Source organism: Solanum verrucosum, unplaced genomic scaffold, assembly GCF_900185275.1.
Source record: "Solanum verrucosum unplaced genomic scaffold, falcon-dt-bn FXZP01001106.1, whole genome shotgun sequence".
In the NCBI taxonomy this organism is placed as follows: Eukaryota; Viridiplantae; Streptophyta; class Magnoliopsida; order Solanales; family Solanaceae; genus Solanum; species Solanum verrucosum.
In genome coordinates this window covers 235,890-263,399 of record NW_026019643.1, presented here as the reverse complement: position 1 = coordinate 263,399, position 27,510 = coordinate 235,890, and the positions used below count along the sequence as shown (strand labels likewise).

The window sequence follows — 27,510 nt, the reverse complement described above, 5'->3', positions numbered from 1 at the left end:
GATAGAGTACATGAAAGGAGTATCATTTTCACAAAAAATAGGATAATATATAAGAGATATTTTCTCACATTAGTGAGTGGGTGGTACAATGTCACTGCAATGAAGAAGTTGATAATATTGCATATATGTGAGAAAGCAAAAGCATTTGCTTTGTGTATTACACAAATCTCAACAACAAATGTTCATGTGGTAATTCTCTTCAAGTTGGTCATAGTAGCCATGCAACCATTACGATCAGCAACCAAAATGCCATAACAAACGTGACCAGTAATACTTTCTAGAAGAAGCTTAATTAGGCATAGTCAAAATTAAATTATGATGGAAAAGTTCTCCATGGAAACCAAGAACTGAAAATCTCTTCCCTTTTGTAAGTTCATCTGTAAAATCAGGAAGAAAAATGTTGTCTTACATAAAAGAGAGGACACTTTGGCAAATCCTCCTTACTTACTGAACTCAGATGCTTTTCTTGCTACTAAATTTATCAAAAGAGATTACAAAAAAATACTTTCTAATATGATAGCACCATCTATTAACTACAATTTTCAAGTATTTCTTGTTGAGTAACAATGTCACACGTAAATATGAGAATAAGAAGTGCGTCTTCTTCTTGCCAGTTCTAAATATTCCAAGTGATTACTTTTGCTTAGTAGGATCAGATCAGATGGTAAGTGCTCAAGCCTCTGTTAGTGTTCTCTCTTTATCAGGTATCCTGAGACATAGATACAATTCTAAACTAATTAATAGAACATAGAAATTTGTAGGCTGTAATTTTTTTTAATAGTAACCTATCTCATTTCAGCCATAAGCACCTTTTCTGTCCATCTTTTTACCTCAAGTCAACGGCTCCAAAATGGCGAGAGAACTCTTCAATGTTAGTAATATCCTCGCAGAGTATTTTCTGCCAACAGCTTGCTCAAACATGTCGGACACTTCCTATGCTAATGCAGTGAGCCCCGAGTCCAACTCTCGCAATAATAGATGCTACATCTTGGAAGCATTTGTCAAAGAAGGATTATCATCAACCTAGAGAGAAATCAGTAATCATGTTAGCTTGAAGTCATCTGTATAAAAAATAATCACTGAGAAATATAAAAATGATTCAGGAACGTTGAATTACATCAAGTGACTAATATGCTCTGCCTATTAAATTTATGAAATTTAAGCTATATCTTGTACGCTAAGTTTCAACATTAAGTTACATGACTTAGCACACCAATAAACATAGGGCAAGCATGCTCCTTATAGGAGAACCATATCTAGTAGTGAAGCTTGACGGTCACTATTAAACTTTTCTTAAAATGTAAGCAGGGATGGTTGTTAAGCCTGTATTGAGAATCTTCCGGGTGAAGCAGAAGAAGGGGGAAATTCTTGATGATGTTCAGCAGGAAAGAAGAGAGTAGCCATACCTTTCGAGCTAGCGTAGAGCAGCAGGAGACCAGTCAAATGTTTCATGCAATAGCATGAAATAATTCTTACTAAACTAATCTCATATTACACCAAATACTCGAGAATTTCAAAAATCAAGTAGGAACAGTTGAACTTATGCAGTAATAAAAAACAAATCTCACATGACCGTTTGAATATCGAACATAACAATCAAACATCTCACTATTGATGTATAACAGATAAAGATTGTAATTTAACGGGATGAGAAAATTGAAAAGATAGATGTTCAATGTATACTACCTAACCTAAAACTCTATAATTGCTCAATAGTATTTTTTTTATTAGGCTGCGTTAGCTCGTAGGTTGATATTTTTATATATTGCTCAATTCATTGGCATTCAAATCTTTACTTAAAATACAACCTATGATGATTCCCTTCCTCTCCAAGTATTCTCTTCCTTGCGAAAAGCGAGTGTGAAATGCCTTGTATAATTTCTTAGCCACATTCTTTTCCTTGACAGAAGATTTGATGGTGTTGTGGTACTAAAGAAAATGAACTATATCAAATGGAGAGTGCAAGATGACTATCCCATGTGAAGATGCATAGAAAAATTGGTAGTAGTAGTAGAGAAAAACAATGAAGTCTCCATAGCGTCAAGGTTGCTAAGTACAATATATATGACCTAGGAAGTATTTTTCTACCAACATAAATCAACAATCAAAAGGGTAATATACTTTAACACTCAACAATATATCTGCCGTCTGCTACGGCAATCAAAGATGTCGAGAAGAGTAACCTATTTCTTTCCTTATACATAAAAAAATGCAGGTTGTTAATACTAACTATGACTCCTATACAAAGAGGACTTACCAATTAAAATTGATCAAATATATATACTCTTAAGAGATTGTACTTCTTCTATCACTAGTACTTATAGAATTCTTAGTTACATTTATTGTTCTGTATGGAGAGACGGGACAACAATAAGATGGAGGGGAAGAGATAAAGAGAAAGATGAACTGAGAAGTTGGGACAAAGTGTGAAAATATGACACAAATACAATATGTGTTTGCCTTTAGAAGCCTTGCAATTTTTACTAACTGCAATAACCATACTAAAAATATGAATCAAGAGATAAATTATCATACCAAAGGTTCTTTATTAGACTTTGTAAGAATTAGGAGTTAAGTGCATCTTTAGATATAATCCTTTCTTTTTATCAAAACAACTTAAAAATAGACAACACATTGGGTTACTTGTAAATCCAACAAATTGAGGCGATAAAAAATTCTCAAAATCAGCATAACCATCTTCGTACTCTTTAATGATTGATCACGACCACTGTAAAAATGCATGCCTTTGTACCTATATCAATTTATTCTTAAGAACAAAACATGTGTCACAACCAATAAAGACAGTGACCAGAACCTACAATAAATAAGACAATAAACCAATAGAGCAAGTCAAACTTCATTTCACATCATACTTACCTTACAATTATTCAAAACAACCTTGTCATTTGGTTCAACTTCTGCAGTAAATTTCTTCAAAAAAAATTCCAAATAAGACCTTGATACTTCATCACACCCTGCACCCATTGAAAAGAGCATTCAGCATCAATTGAAATATACTCAAAAAAGATTTAGAAAAAAATAAGTCAAAGTAGCTATAAATTTCATATTTTTCAAGAAAGGAAGTGCGGAAAATGACAAAGAGAGGCAATATTTTTCTAACAAAACTACATGCCCCATTGATAGACTTTATAAATACTATTCAATAGAACTAAATACTCTGCTTCTCGAATTCATGAATGATAGATGAGTATTTTGTAAAATAGCATCAGTCAAAAGGCCAAAAAAACAACAACCAAATATTAAATAGTTGTTTCAGGCACAACAACAAACACATGGTGTGCATCAAGTCATCAACTAACTCAAAACAATAAAATTTAAAAAGAGTGTAGTTCATACCATTCTAGTTAAGTAATTTGTAATCGAGTCATTAGATGCACGAATGTCATTTATCTTTCTTTCAACACATACATACAGTGGCGGAGACAGAATTTTTAATAAAAGGGTTCAAAATCTGAGAAGTAAACACACGAACTAGTAGAAAGGGGATTCAACATCTATTATATATACCTAAAAAATAATTTTAACATTGTATAAATAGAAATATTTTCCGCCGAGGGGTTGGATGAACCCCTAAGTATATGCTACCTCCGCCCCTGCTGATACATATATTACTTAGTTTCCCAATACAGCCATACCTACAATCTTAGTGTGAAGAACAGAATAGAACACAAATAGATTGTAGCAATATAATGTTCCAATTTAGGGGGAAATGAAAATAGAGAGAGTATATAATGCATCCACAAATCAAACAGAGCTATAAACTCGGTGAACGTAGAAGAACTAATAGAGACCCAGCGAAGTGAATGTTAATAGAGAAAAAGTAGTAGAAAACTCACGTTTGAGAACAAAGAAGGCAGCAAGCACAAGACTTGTAGGCAAACTCCAAGAGCCATGGCGATGATATTAAGGTAAAGTGAATTGGACACCTCTTATAATTGATACATGTGTCTATACCTCAAATTGGTCACTCAACTATCCACTTTTGCCTCAGAAAGTTATTTAAGTTTTAATTTTCACTAAAAAGTCACCATGTCAGTGACTTTTTAAGGAAAGACTGGATAGTTGAGTGACCATCTGTGGTATTAACCCATGTGTCTTGAATAGAGTTATGCTTATCCCAAATTTGAAGTACAATTTTCTTTGCACATTGTACGGTTAGTTTGATGGAGTGTTGGTCCTTTTAACTGTCATTTATAAATAAGGGTAATAATATAAACATAAATCTCTTTTCTAAATTTTTGCTTTAGACTATCTATTCTATTGAGCAGTCCCTGCAACCAACCACAATTTTATTGTAGCTGACTATATTTTACACTCACCCACAATTTTATTGTAGCTGACTATATTTTACACTCACATAAGTAAAGTTTGGATCAAGAAAATATTCTCCAAAAGAAAAGTAATTGATACGATAGTAAGAGGAATACTAATTATTTCTGTGTAGGACAATAAACAACAAAAATGGAAAGAAATAATTAAGGAAAATAAAAGAGATATATGTTTAACTTACTTTTATCTTTAGTAGGAAAGATTGTACATGCAAATCAAAATAGGAGGTGTGAAAGAAAAGAGCCTAGCGAAATTTTTTCCTGGTGCGCTTGCATTGCTAATTTCTCTTATTATATAATAGAGAGTATCAAATTGGAACAAGTGTGTCTTCATCAACGTATCTATTTCAATAAGGACATTTTTGAAAAAAAAATTAAAAAATTATTTCTTTTATTCTACTAAAAAGAAATTTTTCCTTCGTATTTGATGTACTATACATTGCTAATTATATAGACAAAGAAGAGTAACTAATTGTATAATTGTCCCTAATCAAGTAACTATAATTGTATACTTGTCCATACTCTTATTGATTGTTATGTAACAAACTCTTAATTGCATAACAAGAAAATAGAAATAACTATATACCAAGAATCTTCTAGACTATCTTGTGCAAAGCATGTGAGGAAGGCCTAAAATTAGTTCAAGTGAGCATATTATGTCCACGTGTATAACACATGTATTTGGAATACATTTCTCCATTAATTAGGAATACGATCGAGTGTGAGTCAGATAATTAAGTTGTACAATAACTTCATGATCCTAACCTATCGCGAGTTGTAACAACACTAACTCATCGGTAGTGTCACGACCCAACCCACCAGACCGTGCGGGAACCTACTCTAACACCTAAGTAGGAGAACCCTTGATTCCCAAATAGTTAAAACATGCGGAATATTAAGAAAACTAAGATAAAAGAAGATTCATGTAGATTTTATAAAATAAAGAATTTTAAACAACTCGAGTTAACTTATAAAGCAATTAACTCCCCAGGGATCTAGTCTAAATAGGTACAAGAGCTTCTTAGATTACACGATATAACATAATAATAAATGACGCAGCTCCCACCACATGGAAGAAAAGATTGAAGTTGTTACCTATGAAACATCACTGACCCTGCAATCAGACTATGCCAAAGGCATATCAAGAGTAGTATCAGTACAACCACACGTACTGGTAGGCATCATCGGTCAACCCGATACCCACCACATAATATAAGAAATAAACTAGCAAGAAACATGCAACAAGACTGTTCATTCCTCCACCTTTATATCCTTCTACTCTTACCATTCTAAATACTTTACAACATACTAGTACACTTAACTTTAACCCCTTAATTGCTCCGCTCTTGATCATAGTTTAGCCATTCTATCCCTTAGAGGGGTTTTCGGATGTAACCACTACCAACCCAGCCAACCACTCACGTCATACCTTTACTCCTTACACATTACCACTCAACCCTTACCTCCATAGTATGTTCTATCAAGGCTTGTTAATTGTTTCAATACAAATCCCCTTCCAGGGTAATACTTATCTATTTAACAATTACGACTAACGCCACCCCAATTCTAAACTTTACGAACACAGACCACCTCTCCAAAGTAACCCATAGTAAATAATTGGACCCTCGGTCTCCACTTACCATACCACATCCCGATTTGGACATGACCATTCACCGTTCGTTTATTAACGAGACATATATATAACAATTAAAAACAACATGGTACGCAAAAATATGCATAACGCATAATTCAGTTATCACATCGTATGTAACAACTAGGAATTAGGTACAACTATCCCTTTTTCGGTGCACGAAGGCATATGCATGAATTCTACCGTCAATTATCAATATACTACGCAATGAACACGGATTTAAGACTACTCAATTACATAAACATAGCCTACATGGGCGTCAAGCAGTTGCAGAGGGATTGTAACACCAATCCTGGCTTCCCGACAACTAGACAGTAGATTTTGATTAGAAATTCGCAAGTTATTGACATCCTTACGCTAGAAATCTCTTTATCCTTCAGTCCCAAGCCTAGAGCAACCTTTTGAGGGTTTCTGGGGTGATCCTCGCCTCTTTTTGGTGTTTTAGGAAAAAGAAGAAAATAAGACTTCACATTATTTAAATTCTATCCCGCACATCCCGCGCTAGCGCGCACTATCCCGTTGGAGCACCACCTCCCTAGCGGCTTCTGGCCCGCTCTGACGGGATGATGGGACAGTTTCTCCTCACGTTTTTCCTCTCCTAAATAACGACGGTTTGGGTCGTTACAAGTAGGAGAATCAATTACTAACCCAACCTAAAAATAATTCTCAAAAATTTGAAAACTGTAGTACAAAAACTCTAAATATCTTAAATAAAGGGATACAACCCCAACCAAGAAAACAATAAACTAAAGTCTAAGAGATGTCCCCATCCAAAAAGATGGACAGAGAACTGGATAAGAACACATGGTAGCACGGAAGATTAGCTCACCCTTGGATTCAAAGTCACGCATCTCTCAACTGAGGTCTCGAAGCAACCGCCTGAATATGCCTTATACTCCACAAAGAAAGGGCAAGTGTAGTATCAGTACACAAACACCGTGTACTGATAGGATCATATGGTCAATTCCAAAATATGAATATAAACAAGTAACTACAGTATAGTAATACAGCCAACACATAAATATCAACAGTCACAACTTTATGCAAATTACCAATCACAATCCGTACATTAACCAATGCATGAAACATGTCCTACATGATTACAAATGCACATACTCAATCCTTTCACGGGATCCACACACAAACTGTTCATATATCGGTGAGGTACCCAAGTCAACTGGTGTTAGTATTCATATCAGGTGTGGTATTTGAGCCAAAATCGTTAGAATTTCTATACCGGTGTGGTACCCGAGTCAACCATCAGTCAGAAACATCATACACAATCACAACCTTAATGAACAACTAATTTGAAACCACAAGTAAATAGACAAGTTCATTGCATGAGATTATCACATTAAGTCATTTCACACTCCCCTCTAGTTTTCATCATGTGCATTGCACAATAATACTACAAAGTAGTTAACATGCATACTTTGGAGAACAACAAATCATCACCTACCTCGAATCAAGCCTTAAAAACTCTAAAGAACCCAAGCTTTATCTTTTTGAAGTGTCTTGTCATGTTCTTGGTCTAAACAATAATAAAAATACAACAATCAATCAATAATGGTCTAACAATTCCCGGATTATAACTGTTTCCTAAATTACATGCCAATTTATGATCATTCTACCTAACAAGGGTTCTTTCCACCATTTAAAATCCTCCCACAAGAGTAACCCTCTAGATTCTAAGTCTTTAAAAATAATGTACAAGTTAATGGAGTAAGTCACATACTTTTACAGAAGAGATTGGTGGAAAATTGTAAAAGAATGCCCTAAATCATCTTTCCTTTTTTCAAGAATGGAATGCAAAAAATAAAAGGATTTTGGAAATTTTTCTGCATTAAATCCTGACTTACCCTGCTATAGTGGTGTGGCCCGCTATAGCGGCATCGCCATAACGGTTCAACTCACTATAGCGCCTGCAAAGTCTCCTCGCTATAGCGTCGTGATACCTGTTATAGTGGCTTGCACGTAATCAGAGACTTATAAATCTTACCAAAAGCCCATGTTTACAAAAATTTAACCCTTGATGTTTCATACTAACCCCTTCACGCCAAGTTTGATACCGGGAGTTTTACTCCAAGAATTTAATTCTGAAAGGCCCTATGGATTCCTTAATGTCTTAGCTACTAGAAAATATAAACCAAGATTAGACATATCACCCAACCCATTTTTGAATTGCCCTAGACTTTACCTCACTCAGATTTCATCTAAGACTGACCTAATCTAAAATTTTCAAGTCTCTACCCAAAAGGTTTATTAACCCAATTCATTCACCATTGGTCTACTCATAATGATCAAAATGGGTCATTATAATAGATACTAATTTATCCATCGCTCGTCCCCGAGTGATCAACAAGAAAAATTGGGCTAAGTTTAAAAAGTGTAGTACCTGGATGCTTAAGAAAATAAGGATACTTGTCTTGCATATCCCTCTTGGTTTTTCAAGTAGCCTCCTTAATCGGATGATACTTTCATTGAACATTTATTGATATGATTTGTTTCATTCTTAACTTCCAAACATCCCAATCAAGAATCACAATCGGTTCCTCTTCATAATGTAAATTTTTATCTACTACTATTGAGTCTCACTTGATGATAAAATCTCCATCCTTATGGTACTTCTTCAACATAGACACATGAAAAATTGGATGAACTACAGACAAGTTAGGTGGTAATGCTAACTTGTATGTCACCAACACCACATTGTCCAGAATCTCGAATAGACTAATATAACGAGGGCTAAGCTTATCTTTTTTACGAAACCTCATGCCTCGTTTCATAGGTTGCACCTTCAATAAAATCTAATCACCAACCTTGAAAATTCATGTCCCTTTCCTTATGATCTGCATATTCTTTCTATGTACGTTGGGTTGCCAATAGCTTAGCTTGAATACTCTTCACCCTTCCTAGAACTTCCTTCACTAAATCAACACTTAAATATTTCACATCACCAGCCTCAAGACACCCTATGGGCGATTTGCATTCCCTCTCATAGAGTGCCTCAAATAGTGTCATACCAATGTTGGAGCAATAATTGTTATTGTAAGAGAACACACATAAGGGTTAGAACTAACCCCAAAGGCCTCCAAAATTAGTTACACATGCTCTCAACATGTCTTTCAATAGTTGAATCGTCCTTTCCAATTGACCATCGGTGCATGGATGAATGACTGTGTTAAAGGTGAGCTGAATGTCAACGCCTCGTTCAACTTACCCTAAAACTAATAAGTGAATTGAGTATCACAGTTTAAAATGATAGAAAAATACACATCATGCAACCTTGCTATTTTCTTGACATAAATCCTAACCAACTATTGAGAGTTATAATCCACTCTGACTGAAATAAAGTCGGTTGATTTAGTCAACCTGTCCACAATGACCCAAATTGAGTCATACTTCCCCAAGGTATAAGGAAGTCCCACCACGAAATCCATGGTTGTTCTCTCCCACTTCTAAGATAGGCATTCTCTGAAGTAAACTTACAATTGTTTGATGTTCATAATTTATTTGCTGACAATTCTGACATTTGAATAGATACTCATCAATATATTTCTTCATTTCTGGTCATCAATAAAGCTACCTCAAATTTCGATACATCTTGGTCACACCCAAATATCTTGATGGTACTAAATGGTCACATTATAGTCCTTACAACTCCATCCATCTTTTTCTTTTTTTTTCAGATTTAGATCTTTCTAAGTGAACACATATTGAAAGCTGCGATGATCAGTGAACATCTCACACTTGTCTCCATAAAGTTAATGTTGTCAACAGTGTCAACTCTAAATCATGGGTTGAATAGTTCCTCTCATGAACCTTTAACAACCTTGAAGCATAGTCTATGGCATTCATATCCTGCATCAACACAACACTCAAACTCGAATGTAAAGCATCACAATAAACAATGAAGTCCTTACCTTTCACCGGCAATGTCAGGATGGGAAAAGTGGTCAAGAGGGTTTTTAGCCTTTGGAAATTTTCTTCACAAGGTCAGACCACTCAAAGGATACCTCCTTCTAGGTTCAGGGAATTGCCTTCAAATATCATTTTGTTTCATTTAGGACTAAAATATCACTCAAGTATCACTATTTTCCTCCAAATATACTTAGTATTTCAAAAGTCTCATTTTCTCCTAATTGACATGCCATATCATTAAGGCCTCAATTATTTTAATGAAAAATTTATTTAATTCATCAAACTCATTTAACTAAATCTTATGACCAAAGAATTCTAAAAATAATAATAATGAGCAGGACAGGAATACTTTTAAAAATAGATATTTGCATTTCTTCTACATTGCGAAATACATAGATTATTCATCTTTGTGTTAAAGCATTTATACCTAGATTGCCCAAGTTAATTTTATATTTAAATAGGTGAGATTCATATTATTATTATTTTCAAATATATATATATATATAATGTTGACACCTAATTTTGACCTTCTTCGATAAGAATTCTTTCGAGCTTCTTCATTTTTAATGATTTGAAATAATTAGTTTTACAAAAATTCAAAAATAAATAAATATATATTTTGTTTTTTTTAGTTTCGAAGCAATTTTAGTCATTTTTATAATTTTAAAACAATATATATATTTTTTATATAAATTTTGTATGTACTTATTACATTTCTTACGAACATTCAAAAAGAAATCATTTCAAAAAGATTTTTCTTTCTTTTAAGTGTTTGGTTAAATTAGCTCACTTAATATTAGTTTATATTCCCAAATCAATTATTTCACAAGTAAGTTTATTATTTTTGTTTCATTACGATTAGGATGCTTGTAAATTAATTATATTAATTCATTTCATTTCATTATTAGCCGAACTCGTCCCAATTAACTAAGTTTGGCCATATTTGTAATTTAAATTGGCTAATTTTGCAACTCATTTGGCCATGTCCTAAATTACAAATCCAATTCCTTCCTGGACAGTTATTTCAACCCTTTCAAGCAAACTTTGGACCTTAATTTCAGCAAAATAACCGACCCACATCCATACAAATATTTTCCAGCGGCCCAATCCTCACTCTTTTATTCCCAGGCCCAAATTTCCTCTAATCCAATTGTTCCAGCCATTCCGAGCCCAAATCCAATAACCCTGACCCGATACCCCACCTTGTCTTTCTTCCTTTTCAGCGAGACCCAGAACGACGTTATTCCCAAAAACAACAATAACATTCAAACCAGACGGAAAGCATCAGTACGCTGTGAACTTTTGTTTTCTTCTCCAACGTCCCTTTCCAATTTTTACAATCGCAGTAGTAACAAACAACGTGCCCCATCCTTGTGGCCTTGAGATTGAGCCGCGTGGCACCACAGGGACATTGGAGTCGATTCGCCCTTTCCTCTTTCGGAATTAGACGAAATTTTCAGAAAAGGTTGTCTTCCTTAAATGGTGAAAGAATTTTTTGATTTTGAAATTCGAAATGGTCCCTTGTTCTTACCCGAAAATCAGCCCTTTCCCTCCAAAAAAATCGAACCGTAGCTCCCTTCTATAAATTCTTTTACTGTTTTAGTATTTGGGGGGGTCGGATTTTTCCTTGAACAAAAAATACCTAAACAGCTAGAGCAAAAATATTCGAAATACACACTAAATAGATTAAGAGAGCAGAGAAGATATTTGATCCTAATCTAAAGTTCTCTATTCTAATTCGCTGTCAGTGCTTTCTCAAAGCTCAGTTGGGGTTGAGATTTTGCTCGAGTCCACTATTTTTTTCCTTGTTCGTGCCGTGCATTTGCGTGAAAGTCACTACTCACTATCTCGTCTAGTCCTTGTTCGCTGCCCTTGAAAAGGTGAAATGTTTTCTCCTTTATGATGTGTTTGTCTCTTTCCGTCTTCGAGATTGTGTGTTGAATACTTAATGTTGGCTGTAAGCTCTATTTTAAGTGCATTCTGCCCTTTGGGTTACTATAATTTTCTGTCGTTTTTCTTTCCTTCTGATCATGACAGCGAATGGGGTCGATTGTTAGTGAAGTCTTTGCTTAGCATGCTATGGTATTGGTTGATTCGTTGATCTGTTGTTTTACTTGTATAGTAATTTGATTGGTTTTACTCTTAATGTTTAGCATTTTGGTTAAGATCTGGACGACATGAGTTGTGTCACTTGTTATCCTCACTGTTTGTTTTTCACTTTGAGTTAATACAATATGAAAGCAGTTGCCATTTTGATGACATATCTTTGGTTTCATATGGTCTGATTGTTGTCCATGTTTGGTTTGATTTAACTCGTGATGCCATGTTCATATCTCATTACTATCGTAACGCGTCCACATAGCTAAGCTCATTTTTTATCTTTTCGAAAGTCATCCTTCCCTTTGTTATAATCTGAAACTTTTGTTTTGAGCAAAACTTTTTTTTTATCGTTTGGCTTGCTCATTTATTTGGATTTACTGCTCAACAAAGTCAGCCTCTGAGATTTTTGCGTCCGTTTTCATTTATTTGTGCCCATAGGCATGTTTAGTGGGGTTAAAGAAGTTTGCCTTGTTTAGTTTGTTTGAATATAATAATGGTTTTCTTCAAAAAATAATTTGAAAAAATGCTTTGGCCTGCTTTTCTTTATATATAGCATTTTGTCCATTAGCATGATAAAATAGCATTATTAGGTTCCATTTAGTAGAGTCATTTTGACCATAGCATAAGGTGTATTATTTGTTGATTATATAGCATGGTTTCCAATTTGCCATCCAGTTTGTTGTTTATTGATTTTAATATAGCTTTCCTCTTAAAATGAGCATATACAAGGTGTTTTCCTAATAGGTAGTAGGGCTACATTGTCAACTAATTTTAATAGAATAGGGTTTTCTTAGTGTCAAGTATGTGTTTTCATTTTTTCTTAACTTGTGCTTTTTCCTGAATTTCATTTTGTCACTGGTAATGGCTTTTTGTTACCTTGAATTGCCTAGCTTACCTCCTCATAAATTGAAATCATGTCTTAATTGCTTCCTTATTTCGAATACTAACATTTTGCCTTCTTTCGTGTGTTATATGAACCCCTTCTGAGTCCGTGGTGGACTCCTCTCCTTGCATTTTTCTTATTGGGCCATGGAGGCCCAATTCCCTTTATTGAGTCAGCCAGTTATAAAATCGAAGAACAGGTCCCGAAGTGGCGAGAATATGCAGCAAATCGGGAATTTGAAGGGTTGGGCCAAAGGCCCATTTTCAATTTAAAAAAAGTTGTATTTTGTTATTTTGGGCCTAAGCCCCCTTGTCATTTTATTTAGGAAAAATTACTAAAATACACGTCTTATGTTTCCCTTATTTCTAATATTCCCTTCTATTTCTAAAAACCTCTAAAATTCCTTATTTCTCTCCTAATTCTAAATTATTTTATAATGTATCCGAGCTAATTTTTAATGTATCCAAACTACATAGTATGTATCCGATTTATTTTATACTGTATCCGAACTAGTTTTTAATGTATCCGAGCTACATATTATGTATCCAATTTGTTTTACTTTTTCACGGATTAATGTAATTACAAACTAAATAGGGATAAATTGTAATTTCATATTAAAACTATGTGATTCCTAAAATTTATACTTTTATTTATTATTATCTTGTTAGAATTTAGGACAGGTGAAAGATGGGGCCTTGGCCCAAAGAAATAAAATTTCATTTAGTGTAGGACAGGTACAGAGATGACAATAATTGGGCCAAAGGCCCAAAATGAAAATAGGCCCAAGTATTGGTTCAGGCGGACAGCAAAAATCAAACTTGGGCCCAGACCTCTTTCCCTCTTTGTTTTATTATGTTTACTTATTTGTTAATATTTGTCATTAATCTTAAGATCAACAATTCAAATCCCTGAAAGACGTCCATTTCGCTTTAAAAAATTAACTAATCCAGTCATCTCTTAACAAGACTTTAAGAAATAATTGCAAGATAGCTCACTTAGATAGTATTTAAATATCTCCCATTTTCCCCTTTAAAATAGTTCCAACTATAAAATAGTTCAATTTTGTCATTCGAGTTAAGTTAAATTATTTTAGCCAAATTAATTAATTACCGGATAACCGCGTATTAGCGGCATTTCGGGTGCTTTCAAACCCTCCCCGAAATGCTAATATGAACCTCGAACCCTTTGAATATTTTCATTAGATTTCTGTTTTAGTCTTTTGAAAACAATAGTTTTCTTAATTTTACCTTTAAAAATTAAATGGCGACTCTTAAAACCAGTCAAATTATATTTTTTAAATAAAACATATAATAGAAAGTATCAAATTGAAACAAGTGTGTCTTCGTCTATATATATATATTGTACAAAAGAAACAAGAGAACTAAAATATATAAATCACGTGAATATATAACACTGGATATAGGGAAATTCTTAATAATATTATATGTATAAAAATAAAGTTCTCTTATAAAAAAGACATAAAATTAAAAATAAGTTTGTGATTGATAAAAAAATCAGATTTCATCTCTCATAATTGAAATGTTTATAGTCTTTAAGAACAATTACTACTAAATAGAAAAAGAAATACCTTGAACTTTCGAAATGACAAATAACAAGTGAGTATAAATAAAAATTTAAGAATCAAAAAAATCCTTATTGATATTTTTAAAAAAACGTATACAACAAAAACACGATAATTAAAATGTACCAAAGAAAGTAATGAGTTCACTAACGTGGTTATCATTCATCCTATCGTTGATTAATCAAAATTGAAATTGATGTCTATTATTATACTAAATTATAAGAGTTAGGAGTATTTACATATGTGCTTAATTGTAATTTATGTGGAAAAAAAATAATGACAATTTTAATAATTGACTTTGCTTTTTAATATTTATGATTCTACATATCTTTCAATAAATGAATTAAACAAAGTAATAAGATTTAGCAAAAGAAAGTAATATTAAAAGTTTAAGAAAATGTCAAACAACACATAATTTAAATTCTAAATGTAGAGTTAAAGATCTAAAATATAATGTCTCTAGCCTAAATAATAAATATTAAATTCGTAATACTAAGCTCTAATATAATGATTTATATTGTAAATTTTAATCTTAAACTATAAATTCCTAACTTGCAAATATAAACTTTTAGGCTTAGATATAAATATTATTTCATGCATTTCATTTTATTTAGATATGTTTAAGTAAATATGAGATTTAAAAAATAATTAATATTTTAAAAAAAATTAACTAAAAATTGTAAGTTTCTTTTATATAGTTTTATCGAAATAGTTTATAATGATCAATTTTCGAGACTGTGCTCGCACGGGCTAATTCCATGTAGTTTAAATTTAAAAGTGGAACAAAAAGTGAATCGTGTTGAAAATTTTCCACATATTAAAGAGGGCAATATTTATTTGAATTTTGTATCAAAAAGTGATGATTCCCCAAATATATTTCATATTTTGATTAAACACTAAAAAGAAATGGTCCATTACTAAAGAATATGGTGCAGTGTATATGGCTATTTTTTCTTAATTAGAGGTCTCTGAATTGAGTCTTGGTATGTAAAAGTCTTTGATAGAAAATGCTACCTCCCAAATAGGACCCTGCTCGGCACAAATTTTATACTTTCTTTGTCCCTAATTGCTTGTCCACTTTTTCTTTTTAATTGTTTCTAATTACTTGTTTATTTTGACAGATCAAGAAAGGACAATTTTTTTGTACCTATTATACCCTCAATTAATTACATTGAAAAAGGTAGACTTTTTTGAAAATCTTAAGTTTTTAATTCATCCACTTCATAATTAATAAGGGTAAAATAGTAAACTCATTAGGTCAATTATTATTTTCTTAATAGGTGTTTCAATTCAAAAGTGGACAAGTAATTAGAGAAGAAAAAGTATTAATCGACCTTAAATATTAATATCGCACATCGAATTGAGAAAAAAAATGGTCCCGCACCATTTTTACGACCAAGAATACAATGACGTGTTGTTATCTTTCTTACTCAAAAAGTCCAATTGATGAGGTGTATAATTATTTACAAAGCGTGTACAATGAATATTTTTTTTATAAATTATCCTAACTAATTATATTTTGTAAATTTAAATTAAACAAATAAAATTTTATATAGCAGGTCTCGCAGCTACTAAATTTTCAAAAGAGCGGTGTCCATTTGTGCTTTGTGCAGACGGAAAAGCTTAACGCAATCGACATAGGTAATCAAGCAACAATCGAGAACCGACGATCTGATTCCACCTAATGGCGAATTAAACCAACAGAGAAATCAACAAAAATAATATAGGAAGAACATAATAAATATTTCTTAATTTACTAAAATAAACGAGCAAATAGGAAAATTTTATTTTTTAATTAAAGACCGAGAAAAAAGAACTAAAGAGTTATATGATAGATAGAATAAAGTAGAGTAATATATTAACAATTCCTAATTTTGAAAAGGCACAAAGAAAATATTATTTTCTTCTGAAGTTACTGTGCTAGATATATTATTATTGTTAATATGCTTTTCAAATTTTATATATATAAACTATATATATGTGCTCATTATTTATTATTTTTTTTCCTTTTTTCTATTTGTGGAGTGGGTTGGTTAGAAGGTCTGAAAAGTCTAAACTTCCTTGAAAGTTAAGATTGCTAATTTGCTATTATTTGCCTTGTTTTGCTTTTCTCTTTTTCTTTTTTCGTTGGTTGAAGGGTTAAAAATAAGCTTTGAAATTAAACTTAATATCTTTTTAGAATTTATTTTTTATATATATTATTCGATATCTCTTTTTTAACGCGATTAATTTATTGACTTTCTTGAGTTAATAACACATTTTGCATGTTTAGTTAGATCTCCTAATCTAGTGTAATGAATGATAAGGTGAAAAATTCAGACGAAAGACCTAATTTAAATATTTTAGGAAAAAAAAATTAATTAGATTGGTATAAAAGAAAAAAATTAAGAATGAAATGTTTTTTTTTAATTAAAAAGATAATTTTATTTTTAAAATTCAATTTCAAAATTTCTGATTAAAAATGAAGTAATGTTTATCTTATTAATAGTAGCTTTTGGCGATCCTTTAAGGTTGAGTTAATGTCTTATTAATCGACTTATTAACTTTATGAAAATAGTGATGTTAGGAGAAAAAACAGAAAAATAATAATAAAAAGAATCAAATCACATGTTTTCATTGGCCTAAAAGTAAATTATTATGCACAATCAACATGTAATATAATATATATTGTAATATTGTCCACCACATTTCATGTGCACAAAGCTCAAGAATAATAATTCAACCAAAACAAATAAACAAAAAAACTCAAGAATAATGAAAGCATATTGCACTGGAACGTGGCTAAATAATGGAGTATTCTAACCACATTTTTTATTTTTAATAAATTACTAGTAAACACCTCTATTAAGAGGATTTTCGGAAATTTAGTAACTTTTATTCCAAATTTTGTATTTATAGTGAAAGTTCGAAACCAAAAATGACAAAAAAGAACATAATTTCCATATTTTCGTGCTTTACTTGAGATTGATTTTACGCAAAGGAATATTCATCCAAATAAGTAAATTTAAATATTTGAAGGGGGGAAGTAAAAAAAAATTAAAATTTGAGAATTTCCCGTATAACTCTTTTTTAGAAAAATACATATAGAATGTTCAAAATGTATAAAAGTTATTACTAGTAATTAATAGTATATATTATGAAATAATTTGTGATTATTTTCTATTTGATTTGTTTGAAATATACATGTTTCAACAAAAAATTAAAATCAAAGGAATGAATTAAAATTTTCAATAGAAATGATTATGCTCTTTCTTTAATTTTCATAAAATTAAATTTTACAAATTTCTATTATTAGTTTTAATTTGTCTTTTAGTTATTCTATTTTAATGTATTAATTATAGCTATATATATGCCCCGTACTTTTCAAATCTAACCACTTTAATAACCTTGTAAAATAATAATATTATTAAACCTAATCTTTTGTAGAATTTTTGTAAATGATAGTATGTAATTATTTTATTTTAAAATATAGGGTACATTTGAAGTTGAGTCATATTACAAGGATGTTTAGTATAATTTATCATATATTTTATATAATGAATTATTAATAAATGAATATTAAAGCATATAACAATTTTCTTTCTACATTTGGTTCACTACTAGATACAGAGGTTTTTTGGGTCATGAAGCAATGAGAAATTCGTATTTGAAATATGATTTTTCCACCTTATTTCTATATCGAATCAGTTCATTGGAACAATACACGATGAAAGACAAATTCCCAATTAAATTCAGAAAATAATCATTGAACAATTTTCTTTTCTCACCAATACAATTTAAATTAAATCTCTGAAAATAATAAAGTTTTTCTTTTAAAAAATGAAATATCAATGAAAAAAATATATTATTTTATAGTACTGGTTATTATCCTGTTTAGTTCCCTAGAATTTTAAAATTCTTTTACTGTCATATTATAACCAAAGGGGATTGACTCAAGTCTTCAAGTTTTTCATGTACTTTCATAAAATATTGGAAACATTAAAAAATAAGTTAGGGTATACAGAAGAAATGATGTTTATGTTTTCTTTAATTAAAATAATTGTTTCATTGTCTCAGAAAAGAACAAAATAATCAACATAGATCGTAGCAGGATGAATGAGATTCCTCTATTCTTATTTAAAAGATCTCGAATTCGAGTTTTGAATAAGAAAATAAAATTATCTTTAAAGCGTCGTCTCAAAAAATAAGTCTTACAATACACAAATTTAAATTAATCAAGGCTCTAATATCAATATTGAATGAAAAAAAACTTATATAAATTACTAGTGATCAAATTTAGATTTCCAGAGTACAATTAATAAAATTAATTTAATACAATAAATTCTCCCTTAAACGAACTGCCAAGTCAACACTAATCTATTAAAAAAAAGTAAAAAATATATTATTTAAAAAAAAAAAAAAGATTCTTATGTAAATATACAGGTCAAACAACCGTAAATATAGCACAATAAAATTTCCACAACTAGAATAGCTAAATTATTGGGAAAAACGAAATTCTCTTTTCATTTATTTTTTTTAACTTAATTTCAATTTTAATTTTGTATATTTCAAGATTATGCACATATTTTCCTCATGTAGTAAATAGCAATATTCTGCGCCGTAATTTTCTCCAAACATTTTAAAGCAAAATTTATTGAATTAGTTGGTGGCCCAAAAAATCTCCTTACCAACCCTACCTTAAAAAAATAAAAAGGAAAAACAATATGAAGTTTCCTTTTCAAGGAATCCATACCCACCCCCCCTCAACCATAAAAAAATAAAAAATAATTATTATAATTTATAGTATTATTTTTTCATTATAATATAGCACAATTTTATCAAGCACAAAATTTTAGAAAAAAGGAAGACTTTTGAAATATATATTTTAAATTAAATTATTTCCACAATTTTTTTCGGGACAGACTAAAAAAAAATTATCATAGATTTTCATTTTTAAAAAGCTTAAAAAATAATATACAGATTCACGATCAAAATTAAAAAGTTTTAACCTTTGAAATTCAAAAACAACAATAATATTCTCTCTTTCTTAGCATACAAATTACACTAGGTGATTCTTACTATTTGTCATATTTTTTAATTTTGATGGACAAATTAATCAAAGTGCGAAAAAGCTGATTCGAACACAACAGTTATTAAAAAAAATGAGATATAAATTTAAAACTAAATTAAATCTCAAAATTCAAACAGTACCATACCTGATACCACATATATAGGGACAAAAAAGGAGGAGTATTTTTAGAGTTTTACAAAAGGAACTTTCTTTGTTAAAAAAGGGCCAAATGGTTGACCAAAAAAGGGTTGTTTTTTCTCGTATAAAATTATGAACAGATCTCTGGAAAAAAAAACAACTCTCATTTATATATTTTTTTCTTTCATTTTTTTTTCATAATGGTTTCTGCAGAAACTAAACCTAATAGTTCATCAAATTTCAAATTAATTGATGGAAGAAAATTATCTTACAAAGAAAGAGGTGTTCCAAAGGAAAAATCAAATTACAGAATTATATTTATTCATGGATTTGACAGCTCCAAAGAAAGGGATTTTCTTGCACCCCAGGTAAATTATAATCTAACATAACTTCTTCATATGTTGTTGAACAGAATTGTTAAATAGACGGGTTGAATTAAATTTGAGTAGGTCATGACTCAATTCGCTCGAAATTTATTCTTTGGGTGAAGATCATAAATAAGTCATAATTCAACATAACTTCTTGATATGTTGTGGAGAATAATTGTTACATGGGCGGGTTGAATTAAATTTGAGTGGGTCATGACTCAATTTGCTCGAAATTTATTATTTGGGTGAAGATCATAAATAAGTCGTAACTCAACATGACTTCTTGATATGTTGTGGAGCATAATTGTTAGATGAGCGGGTTGAATTAAATTTGAGTGGGTCATGACTCAATTTGCTCGAAATTTATTATTTGGGTGAAGATTAAAAGTCATAATTCAACATAATTTCTTGATATGTTGTAGAACATAATTGTTAAATGAGCGGATTATATTGAATTTGAGCGGAAACAGATGAAATTAAACAATGGGTCATGACTCAATTCGTTAGAAATTTATTATTTGGGTGAAGATCATGTGTATTGAATAAATGAATTATAATTCAATATGACCACTGTAACCCAAATTTTCTTTTTTAAAAGAAAAAAAAGAGTGGAAAGTGTATGTTTTTTCTCTTAAATTATTAGTTTAAATTATTTCAAATTTATGCAATTGTGTTTTTCATGTGTGGGTTGAATTAAATTTGAACGAAAAACACAAATCAACAATGGGGTTATGACTCAACTCGTTCAAAATTTGTCTGAATGAATGAGTTATAGTTCAACCCGCTCAATATAACCCAATTTTTCCTTCTTTTCAATTTTTGTTAAAGAAAATTAAAAGGAAAGTGTATAGTATATGTTTTCTTTCTATTAAATTTTCGATTTCAATATATTTGAGTTTGAGTTGAAACTATTTTGATCCAATAGTTTGATGGATCATTTCTTGTTCAATCTATTTGGTCAAGTCAACAAACGAATCATAATTCAACATGTTCAACAAACGAGTCATAATCCAACCTTTTCGATATATGTAGTTATTTTTTTGAGAATTTTCGACAGGAATTTATGAACACGATGGGAGTTTATATAGTTCAATTCGATCGAGCTGGATATGGAGGAAGTGATCCTAATCCGAAACGATCGTTAAGGAGTGAAGCATCAGATATTGAAGAATTAGCAAATTACTTGGAATTGGGATCCAAATTCTACATAATTGGTTTCTCCATGGGATCTTACCCAACCTGGAGTTGCATCAAACACCTATCACATAGGTAACATTTATTGAATCATCGTATCGTGCTTTTATTGTGATCGATATCAGCAATGCAGTTCATTCAACGATAAACTTATAGTCTAAATTGTATAGATAAAGAGATAACATGAAACTTGAATGAACAAAATGTCAAAAGCTTGAGCCGAGGGTCTATCAGAAACGGTCTCTCTACCTTCACAAGGTGTAAGAGCAAGGCAACGTACACACCACCTTCCCCAGGATCCACTTGTGAGATTAGACTGGATTTGTTGTTGTTGTTGTAAATTCATGTTTTTGAGTTGAGGGTCTATGAGAAACAGTCTCTCTATCTTCACAAGATAAGTGTAAGGCTACGTATGCACCACCCTCCTCAGACTCCACTTGTGAGATTACACTGGCTTTGTTTGTTTGTTGTTGTTGTTGCAAATTCATGTCTTCTATTTTTCGAACTTGGTAGGTTAGTAGGGGTGGCATTTGTGGCTCCCATTGTCAATTACCAATGGCCTTCTCTACCAGAATCTGTATTAAAGGACGATGAAAGGAAGAAGTGGTACAAAAGGATGACTTTGGTTGCAAGATATGCTCCTAAGTTATTGCATTGGTGGATAAATCGAAAAATGTCTCAATCCTCCTCTACCGATGGTACAAAACCTACATACTTTACAGACAAGGACTTGGAGCTTTTGAAGAATGCACCTGGATTTCAATTTCTTACCGCGGTAAGGTCAATAACAGTAACTACGTCTTAATCCCAAGCAAGTAGAGGCCGGCTCACCATTTCCTGCAAAAAAAAATTGAAAGTGTTATTTTAACTTGTATGTTTTCCATCTTCAGGACAAGCTAAAGAGCAGAAGTGTTTTCAACAACCTCCGTAGTGACTTCCTTGTGGCGTTTAGTAAATGGGATTTTGATCCTTTGGAGCTTAGCAATCCTTTTTCTGAAAACGATAAACGTCCTGTTCACATCTGGCATGGGTGTGAAGACAGATTTATCAATTTGAAACTACAAAGACATGTCTCAGAAAGGTTACCTTGGATTCAATATCACGAAGTTCACGATGGTGGACATTTGTTGATCTATGATACCGCGGTCTGTGAAGCCATCTTAAAGTCTCTTTTGCTTGGCGAGGACACACCACTCTATACACCTAAATTTACCTCCTGACTGTCACACCCCTTTTTCGTAGACTTTATAACCATTTCTGTTATAAGTTCTCAACCGAAAACATCTTTTACACCACCAGCATTAGGACTCAACCAATTTGTTGTGTGTTCTGTAGAAGATGCAGACGCGATCAATGTCAAAGTATCGGGACAACTAAAAAAGAAAACAAAGGTTTACAAGATATGGTGAAAGAGAAGTATGAATTGAGAGATTTATATATAGTGCTTTCTGAGCATATTTTTTTGATGTAGTGAAGGAGGAATAAGTATATAAAGCCAACCAAATGTTTATTGATTATATTGCATACTTATAAATCTCTTATTATAATCTTGATCTATAACTATAAGTTGTATAAAAACTAACCATGTTCTAACTTTTGCATTCCACATTACTTGTGAGGTCAAATTTCATCAAAAATCAAGAATTAAGCACTTAATTGTTAGTCTACAACGGTTGGTAAACGATGACCACCTATCGTAGATTATCTTGCCAACATATGGAGGACAAAAGGGGTCAGAAAATATCACATTCATATAAGCACAAGTTCCGAATCAGCTTCTAGATGATAGAATCAGACTCCCAATTTTCTCGAATAATGGTGGTGTGTGCAACTAGACTGTTACATCTGGTACCTGCTACCTCCCACCAATACAGTTTTGGGTAACTCTATGGACCAAGGAACCAAAATTTACTATCAACTAGAAACTAACCAAATTGTGAGGTTTTGGCAGGATTACTTATGTCAATGAGAGAGACCACTTTACTTTACATTTTTGATAACCAAAAGAATTAGGTAAGATCCACCGAAGCGAGTAGCCTTAACCAGATGTGTCTGGTAACAGGGTAAGCCTAAAGGCTGTTCCCGTCCCTGTCTGAGGAGATGCTAACTATCACTCCTTTCTACGAACACAATAAACTTTACATCAATGTTATGTAGAGCAGGCAACAAACAATGTATTTTGATCTGATACCATAGATTGGAAAATAACAATGTTATGTCTGCTGGTCTAGTCGACTCAAGTCCTCTACTGACAGTTTAGCAGGATTACGAGAAAAGGAAATGCAGGGTCAACTCCAGCCTACGACCTGTATAAATACTCGGTGCATCAGTCATAACTACATGATAATACAGAACTTATTGAGGTTTCTATTTCTATTTTGAACAACACAAAAGCGGATAAGGTCATTTAGAACGATATACAATTCAAGCACCTAAGATCCATAGAAATTGAATGTTGTTCTTCATTTTCCTATTCCACACACCTTAAGTTAAGCATATCTCAATTGTTCTGCATCCCAAAAACACATTTTTCTTTCCTTTGTCCCTCAGTAACTCTATTGCTTTCTGCTATTTACATTCCCTAAAAGCTGCGTAATAGCTCAATGTTAATCAATAGACGTTTACCTTTCTCGTGTTATACTGTTGTTGAGTAGCTCATAGCTGGTGCTGCACTAGTGCATTGTGTAATGCTAGATACAGAACACTATTACAGATATGTCAAGAAAGAAAAAAAACTCAACCATGAAGCGTTGACAGAAACTTGAGCTTAGTAAACCAAACTTTTTATTTTATAACCGTAGTGTACGGGTAAGCTTATGAATTCCTCAATTAATAACACGAGATACTTATCAGCTCCTACCAGCAATAGGTATCTGGTAACTTTGTCCACCAAAACTAGCTAGGATAAATGAAAAAAATCACTAAACTTAGTGTATGAGTGTATTTTTTTTCTTTTTCTTCTTCTTCTCTTTTTCAGGGCTCAACTGAACTCAGTATTTTCGACACAATACTAACAATTACAAATACAATGTGTTAAGGTAAGAACCTCAAAAGTTAGAAAGCATCAAGTTTAAATCCTGGATCTGCTTCTAACTCGAGATACAAACTCGAAAACCTCCATCCAATCAGTTGGTCTTACTAGTCCAAATTAACCTTCAACAAAGCAAATTCACCATTATTCTTTACTAAATAAACTTAAAAATCAAATAAGCATTTCAAACATGCAAAAGCCCCAAATATTTTTAGAAAATTTTGAAGCTCAAGAATAACTACAAAATATTGAACATCATCTTTTTATTTTTCTTTCCCACCAGGTGTCAATTCCTTACTCGCCCATTACATGGTCTATTTCTGGAGGCGGCACTCCCAAGGGTATTTTTTTCGTACACTATTAATTTGAATTAAGACCTCTAATTAAGAACGGGGAAATCTCAATCATCCAATTACGATCCATAACGATGTGAACATCATTTTATCACAATACTAAAAATTACAATTCATCAAATAATATATAGAGCAATTGTTTTATGTCAAATAAGACACATAAAACCAGTAGAAGAAATCCAATATAATACAAATAAAAGAAAAGTGCTAACGCAACAAGTAATCTCAATTTCTGTTAGTGAAAAATAAGAAATAATAATTGCAAATTGAACCAAACAACATAAACTTTAAGAGAATTAGGAGGAGAACTCAAAACTCTATACTAATAAATAAAAATATAGCTTTATGTCTTTTTCTGAAGTTCAGTTTCTGGTGTTTACTTTAATTATCAGGAGCTTTAGAGTCTTTCAATTGTTGAATATCGGGAGGAGCAAGAAATTCAGTGAAAATATAGAGAAATGTAATCTTAAATAGAAAATTATACATGTATTTTGTTTTTTAATTTGTATTTTTTATTTATAAACATAAAAGATCTCATAAGTCGTGGAAACTATTAAAATTGTTTTAATTCTTTATATAATCTTATCAAATAAGCAAAAGTTTATAAGAAAAGTATATTACATTATCACAAAGTTATATTTAAAAAGTACAATATTTATTGATCGGACTTTAATTCAAGAAAAAAAGTAAATTTGAACATGAGTAATACTTATCTACCACAGAAAATAACATTTTTTTATGAAGAGTTACTACTAAAGAGACATTTGACGAAAATAAGATAACTTTGTGTAGATAAATAATGTTTTAATATTTTTAATAAGAAAAACAAATAATTCCTATTCACTTTCCTCGATAAGTTCAAGACGTGTCATATTTTGTTTAATTACTTTTCCTCGATACTTACTCAATGTGCATTACTTGATCTCCTGAAGCCCATATTATCAACCTCTCACACTTGTTCATTGTGGCATTTACACTTTTCCTTTTCACATGTCCAAACCTTGTTAGTTTCGCTTCCCTTATCAGTTTCACTCCCACCTTGCCCTAGGCAATTTATTTCTAATCTTATCTCTCCTAATATGTCACACGTCCACTTTAGCATCTTCATTTATGCAACTTTCATCTTCTGAACGTAAGAGTTTTTAACTGGCTAACATTCCATCTCATGCAACATAATCGATCAATCCATCGCTCTATGAAACTTACCGTTAAGTTTTGGCGATACCTTCTTATCACACAACACTCCAAAGACGAACCTCTATTTCACCTATTCCACACCAATACGATATGCCACCTTATAGTTGATCTCCCTATTATCTTGAATTAAGACTCCGTATACTTAAAACACTCTCCTTTGGGGTTGATCTGAGCATCAAGCCTCACTTCCACACAACTTCACGTATAATATCACTGAATTTACATTTCAAATATTCAAAATTTGTCTCTAAACCACTCTAACTAACGGTGGAGATAGTACGAAATTTACATATACCCAATAATTTTATAAATAAATTATTTATACACAAATATATGAGTATGAACCTAGTCACAGAATTAAATTGGGCAAGACATACGTTATGCGTCATTCGAGAGTGTCCAATTTAAAAGTGGTACTCCACTCCACTCCACAAAACTGCAAAAAAAAAAAAAACAATTTGTAGTATCTTGGAACTAGAGATCCCTGCAGAATAAAAAACTCAGGACTTGTGAGCAACAAAAATATATTTTAGTTTGTTTGAATTTATGTGATATTTTTTTTTATCAATTTAAAAATAAATGATATTTTTTTAAAATATTGTGACAATCATAGAGTATTCGAGTCTTTCAAGTTATTGTTTTTTTATATACTTGCTAGTAATAATATAAGCGTCCAATCTCATTCAAATTCGTAAGATAAAATCTAGTCTGCTTTACTTGTATTTTTCTAAACTTGTGAAAGTTCCAAAGTAATGAAGTGAGCATGAGAGGACTAATTGTAACAAGTTTCCAATTTTTGTAAGTAGTTATAACACACATATATTTAGAAGAAGCAAGTGATGAATGGGAGTATACCTCTTGCAAAAGTATCCTCAAGCTCTAATATTTAAATTCCAAATTTGAAGTTACTAGTGTTTGGTATGGTAGAGAATATTTTTAATTTTTTTTATGTATGGTTAGAAAAATAAATTCCTTTAAAATAGAGAGAAAATGACTTACAAGTTACATAAAAAAAAAGTGATATTTCAAATTTATTGTTTTTTCTATTTCCATTTAATATCCCCTATTTTCATTCTTGACCATTTCAGCCTTGAACCACCCCTCCCCACCTCATTTAGCAACCTAGAGGGAATAAATGCAATCCTTGCCTTTAATTAAAAAAGGGAAAATGGATAAATATACCCCTGAACTAACGTAAATGATATGCAGATATCCTCCGTATTTTTGGGACATTAGTAACCCTGCCGTCCAAAAACCAAAATATATATACGCTTCACTCTAACGGAAGACTAAATAGGAACACGTGACACAATCTTATCCGTCAATCAGATATTTAATAAATATCGGGTCGGTGGATAAGATTATGACCGTGTATGTCTGTTAGTATAAAGGGTATATATGCTCTAGTTTTTGGACGGCAGGGGCACCAATGTCCCAAAAGTATGAGAGAAGGTATCTACATACCATTTACGATAGTTTGGGGTATATTTATCCTTTTTCCCATTAAAAAATTTCAAATTTATAATTTATTTGGTCAAAATTCTCAGGATTTAAAAATATTTATTTTTAAAAAAAGAATGCTTTCATAAAAAGATGAGAGACTGCTTTTTCATAATTAAATTTTTTAGATTTATAGCTTTAAATATACAAAATCTTTGATAGAAAGTGTAATATCCAAATCAATTCTATATAT

At 31.6% G+C, this 27,510-nt stretch overlaps 1 protein-coding gene and 1 non-coding gene across 3 annotated transcripts in view; one reads left to right on the top strand and one right to left on the bottom strand.

Annotated features, from left to right (window-relative positions):
• The window catches only part of LOC125826298 (uncharacterized), a 445,897-nt gene extending 423,267 nt beyond the window's left edge, over nucleotides 1-22,630 (top strand). Inside the window, exons 2-5 of one of the 2 annotated variants that reach the window (XM_049505700.1) lie at nucleotides 19,867-20,042; nucleotides 21,100-21,311; nucleotides 21,750-22,011; nucleotides 22,127-22,630. In XM_049505700.1, the coding sequence (XP_049361657.1) occupies nucleotides 19,875-20,042; nucleotides 21,100-21,311; nucleotides 21,750-22,011; nucleotides 22,127-22,456 (972 nt within the window). In that variant the 5' untranslated portion in view covers nucleotides 19,867-19,874 and the 3' untranslated portion in view covers nucleotides 22,457-22,630. Of the gene's footprint in view, nucleotides 1-19,864; nucleotides 20,043-21,099; nucleotides 21,312-21,749; nucleotides 22,012-22,126 lie in introns of both variants that reach the window. The other variant, XM_049505637.1, reaches the window with a different exon arrangement.
• A 608-nt stretch (nucleotides 22,631-23,238) lies between these two features.
• On the bottom strand, nucleotides 23,239-23,366 carry LOC125829344 (U6atac minor spliceosomal RNA). The gene has a single exon (XR_007443089.1). It is a non-coding gene; the product is annotated as a U6atac minor spliceosomal RNA (small nuclear RNA).
• Between the last annotated feature and the right edge of the window lie 4,144 nt (nucleotides 23,367-27,510).